A 4,571-nucleotide genomic window follows, 5' to 3' on the forward strand; every position below is an offset into this window, starting at 1 on the left:
AAAAATAAAATATATAGGAGAAAAATATTTTTTATATTAATTAGCCATCATGAAATATTTTACATATAAAAACATTAACTATAAGTGTTTGAGTACCATTTTTGGGAAAATTTTCTTGTTTATTTTCCATCTAATTTATATGTACAATCTGTAAGGGGTTCATTGAAATCACAAATTTCATAGATAAACTCTTCACAATGAAAGTGCCCCACAAAGTTTTGAAAGTACTAATGCGCAGAAATGCCTCCAAAAGATTTTGAAAATGCTAAATACATATATATATATATATATACGATGAAAAAAAAAAAAAACCAGCGAATTCCACCCAACAACCCACAGAAATCCAAAACAAATTAACTCGCACTGACTACTCCAAAACATGAACTGTTCTTAAAAACTACACCTCAACATCCAACACGTTTAATACACTATAACCAGCTACTTTTTAATCCCCTGGAAATAACTAGTTTTTGCGATTAATGTAAATTATGCATATTCTATAATCCTGTTCTACAAATTATCCGTTGCTGTTACTTATTAATCTTATTCAAAATAATAGTGACAGGTTTCCACTGAAGACATTGCACAATGTCACAGAATTCCGATGTTATAACCAGAAAATCTGTCACTAAAATATTCCCGTCGCACAGGTGCATAAATTTCCCATTAAACCGTTCAGATTCAATTGATTCGTACTCCCCGAACTCTGCGACATTTTCTCTGTCGGCTTCAACAACAGACATGTTATCATCGATATCCCCGCATACAAAAACCCACCACGAAGCTCTGTTGGATATCTCAGAAGAACCTGCTCATTCTTCTTCCGTTTTCAGAGGTTTGAGGCTCTTCCCACCCTCCATCAAATTCATTATCTGGAACGAGTTCTGCGAGAGATTTTCCTTCTATGGCCTTAAGGCAATCCTCGCCTTATTCCTCTCAGAGCGCCTCGGTCTCTCTCAAGTTCGATCAACAGAGATGTTTCATCTCTTCACAATGGCGTGCTATGCAAGTCCAATGCTGGGAGCAGTGATCAGCGACTCCCTCCTGGTAAACCATCAGAACCAATCTTCTGTAGCGCTCATATTGAAATTGATAAATAGATTAACATGCAAACCTGTATGTTCTGTTTTTTATCTGACAGGGAAAATTTAGAACAATATTGTATCTATCTCTTCTCTATGCAGTGGGGAACTGGGTGATGTCCATGGCTGCAATACCAGATCCCAATCCTGTAACTCACAAAGCTTCGAGCTATTCGATGTGGAGCACTGCCATGGGTCTTTTATTCATAGCAATTGGCACTGGAGGCATTAAACCCTGTGTCTCAGCTTTTGGAGGAGACCAAATAGAATTCTCTATGCTAGATGGTCAAACCAAAGAAAGGCTTCAGAGGATATTTTTCTCTGCGTTTTACTTTGCAATTAGTTTGGGTGCCTTCCTGTCGATGCTCCTCACGCCACTGTTGAGGGCCAATGTGTCGTATGCAGCCGCTTTTGGAATACCTGCTCTTCTCATGGGTTTCGCTATAATTATATTCTGGTCTGGCCGGGGAAACTATGTGGACAGACGGGTTGTGGGGTGTTTCTTTTCTAGTTTTATTAAAGTCATAATTAGTGCTGTAAGGCCGAGGAAGAAAGAATCTGGTTATGTAAATTGTGAACAAGTTAATTGTACAGGAGCATCGAGCAGTGCTGCTCATTGGCTTGATGCTGCTAAGCTAAGCTGCAGTGCAGAAGAAGTTGAAGATGTAAAGACTATTATCAGAATATGTGTTTTCCTCCTTCCCGCTCCTCTATTTTGGTGCCTGTATAATCAGAAGGCCTCAACATGGGTATTTCAAGCGAAACAGATGAATGGACATGTGTCCTGGCTCGGAAATGTTGTGATTAGGCCTGATCAGATGCAGGTAAATATCTATTCACAAGGCATAGTACCAAAAACGCCAAGGTTTTGCTTGCCTGTGTTTTTTTTAAGGGTATTACTAGAACGAACCAAAATTGACCATGCCAGTTTATTTTTCTGTTCTTCAAACTAAGCTAGAGTTAAAAGCAGTTGGGATAATTAATTGCTTTTCTTTCACAATAATTTCAGTTTTTTTCTAGCATGCAAGGATAGCTTCATAGAGAGGAGAAACAATCACAGTCTATAAAATTAAAATAAAGCATATTTTCACTTTGTCTGAATATGATCTGGTCAAATCCTAGCCAGAAGTAGAGCTCTTGTACTCCCTCCATCTGATTAATAAATAGAATGGAGGTTCTGAATTTTCTTACCTCATTTTCAAGAAAAAAGTTCTTCTTTCTTATATACTTGATAAAGTAGCACCATCTCTCTGGCATGCTTTTAGAAGGAAAAGTTCCCTTTACCCAGCCTCGCGAGACCACACTGGAAGGATCCACGACCAATTTGCTTGTAAAATTTAAAGAATTACAGTAACATATGGCTAATTTGACTTTAAAATATATACAACTAGGGTAACATGGTCAGATTTTGTTTTATTGGCAGGCTCTTGATCCACTCCTCGTCCTCATTTTCATTCCCCTTTTGGACCAAGTGATTTATCCTTTCTTAGAGAAGCATGGAGTTGCTATGAAAGCAATAAGAAGGCTGATTTTGGGCATGCTACTATGTTCCGTTGCTTTTTTCACATCAGGGCTGCTCCAGTTAGCAATTGATAAGAGAATTACCTCAGGATCCATCGCATCTTATATTAACACTGTCTCAGATTCCAAGCCTGAAAATAAGGATCATATGGGATTGTTCAACTTAGCTTACCCAAATGAAAAGGAAGATCAAATATCAATTCTTTGGCAGGTACCTCAGTATGTATTACTGACAGCAGCAGAAGTAATATTCAGTGTCACTGGATTGGAATTTTCCTATTCACAGGCCCCTGTTTCTATGAAGTCAGTTGTTCAAGCAATCTGGCATCTGACATCTGCTGAAGGTTTCTCTTCTTTCCTCTTTTTACCTAATAAATATATATCATAAGTCAAGCTGTTGTAATTATTGAATATTCAATATTGAGTCCAATACTGATTATACCCTGGTGTCGACAGGTGATTTGATCACCATTTTAGTTGTGGGTATCATTGGGAACCAGCTATCAACAGCAAATAGGTCGTTTTTATTTGCAGCAGGAGGCATTGTTGGTCTGGTGTTCATGATATGGCTAGGTGCTTGTTTCAAAGATGCAGATAATCCCATCGTTGAAAAAGACAGCGGGACTGTTAATTCAGAAGTTGAGTCCAGCATCATGTGAAATGGGAAAACGGGCTAGCTTGTCGAACAGGGCAATAAAACTAGATTTCTTTCAAACACACTGTTTATGTACATTATCGCTGACCTGTTCAGAGGCTGTCCAAACTTTGCAAGGATTGTCTAGAAATTATGTAAATATAATCCGTTGTCATTGCACCAAAAGAAGCCGAGTGCTTATATGTGGGAAATCCTCATTACTTTCTTCCTGTGTAACACTAAAACAAACTGTGACATAACATAAGAAAAGGCCGACTATATATATTTATACGTAGACATTAGCATGGATCGGTATCAACTTCTGATCTGTTTTTTTAATCTTCTTTGCCTTTAGCAAATTAATCATCAAGATGGATTTATGCTAGTTAATTTATTTATAAGGAAAGATGTTTTTTCATGTAAACTAACACAGTAAACAAGATATTGTTTTTCAAAAGAGAGGACATATTTAGAATTACTTTCCATAACTCTGGCTGAATGCAAACACCTTACAGGTCAAGTAATTCGAGTCTCTTTCCAATCTACATTCTTTTATGCATTTCCTTTGCCCCAAGACAGTTACAATAGGATTCCTCGAGTTACAGACATTTCATATAACTTAACCCGAACTCAGCCCATTCAAAATCGAAAATAAATAAAGGAGAGGGTTAGCACATAAAGCAGAAAGAAGTAAGGAATGCAAACTGTCACCTATCTTCTTGTTTATTGTAATTGTTATTTTGTTGTGAAATTGTTTTAATACTCACCACTAAAATTGCAGGTGTTCTCATCTTCAACTCTGTTTTTATACTAATCAAAGTAAGTTTGTTTGTTTTTCAGTAGGCATTTTTCACTGATATTTGGTTTGTAGTGATGAAACAAAACAGTTATGTGCACGTACAATAATCACAATGTTAAAGGATCAAACAGGAGCACCACTCTTGACAGAATAACAAAGAACAAAATACACAACCATGCAGGAAGGCCAACTTTAGTAAATAAAGCTATTGTTGCTAAGTTTGAATTATTAATTTTATTTTTTTTTTAAAGAAAAAAATGTGTGTAATTTGATACTCTAGAAGAAATCAAAATATACGAAGCAAGATGTTTATCCAACATTCCAGAAAACAAGTGTCTCTATTTGTACAACACATTAAGCTAAGCTCCAAAACTGCCCTAGAAAATCTGTTATGACAGTCATCCTGGTCTTTTGGCTTAAAATGCCCAAACCTAAATACATCAAACAAGACTATGAAGTTCTGACAACAGCATCAGAGAAGTTCACAACTACTTTATCCAAACAGGGATTTCTTCCTCCGTTTTGCAAGTACTCA

General features: G+C 36.8%; 1 protein-coding gene across 2 annotated transcripts; it reads left to right on the plus strand.

Moving 5' to 3' along the window:
- Positions 1-546: 546 nt before the first annotated feature.
- LOC149197766 (uncharacterized) lies at positions 547-3,537 on the plus strand. 2 transcript variants are annotated; one of them, XM_089403994.1, is made up of 5 exons: positions 547-835; positions 941-1,047; positions 1,142-1,906; positions 2,506-2,947; positions 3,060-3,537. In XM_089403994.1, exons 1-5 carry the CDS (start codon positions 589-591, stop codon positions 3,260-3,262), a joined length of 1,764 nt encoding a protein of 587 aa, XP_089260120.1. In that variant the 5' UTR covers positions 547-588; the 3' UTR covers positions 3,263-3,537. The 2 variants fall into 2 exon arrangements, with proteins under 2 accessions (XP_089260120.1, XP_089260118.1); XM_089403992.1 differs by having other exon boundaries at positions 549-1,047; positions 3,060-3,535.
- The last annotated feature ends 1,034 nt before the right edge of the window (positions 3,538-4,571 follow it).

Source organism: Pinus tabuliformis, chromosome 2_2, assembly GCF_031772625.1.
Source record: "Pinus tabuliformis cultivar Carrire ecotype Pingquan chromosome 2_2, CPIR1, whole genome shotgun sequence".
NCBI lineage: Eukaryota > Viridiplantae > Streptophyta > Pinopsida > Pinales > Pinaceae > Pinus > Pinus tabuliformis.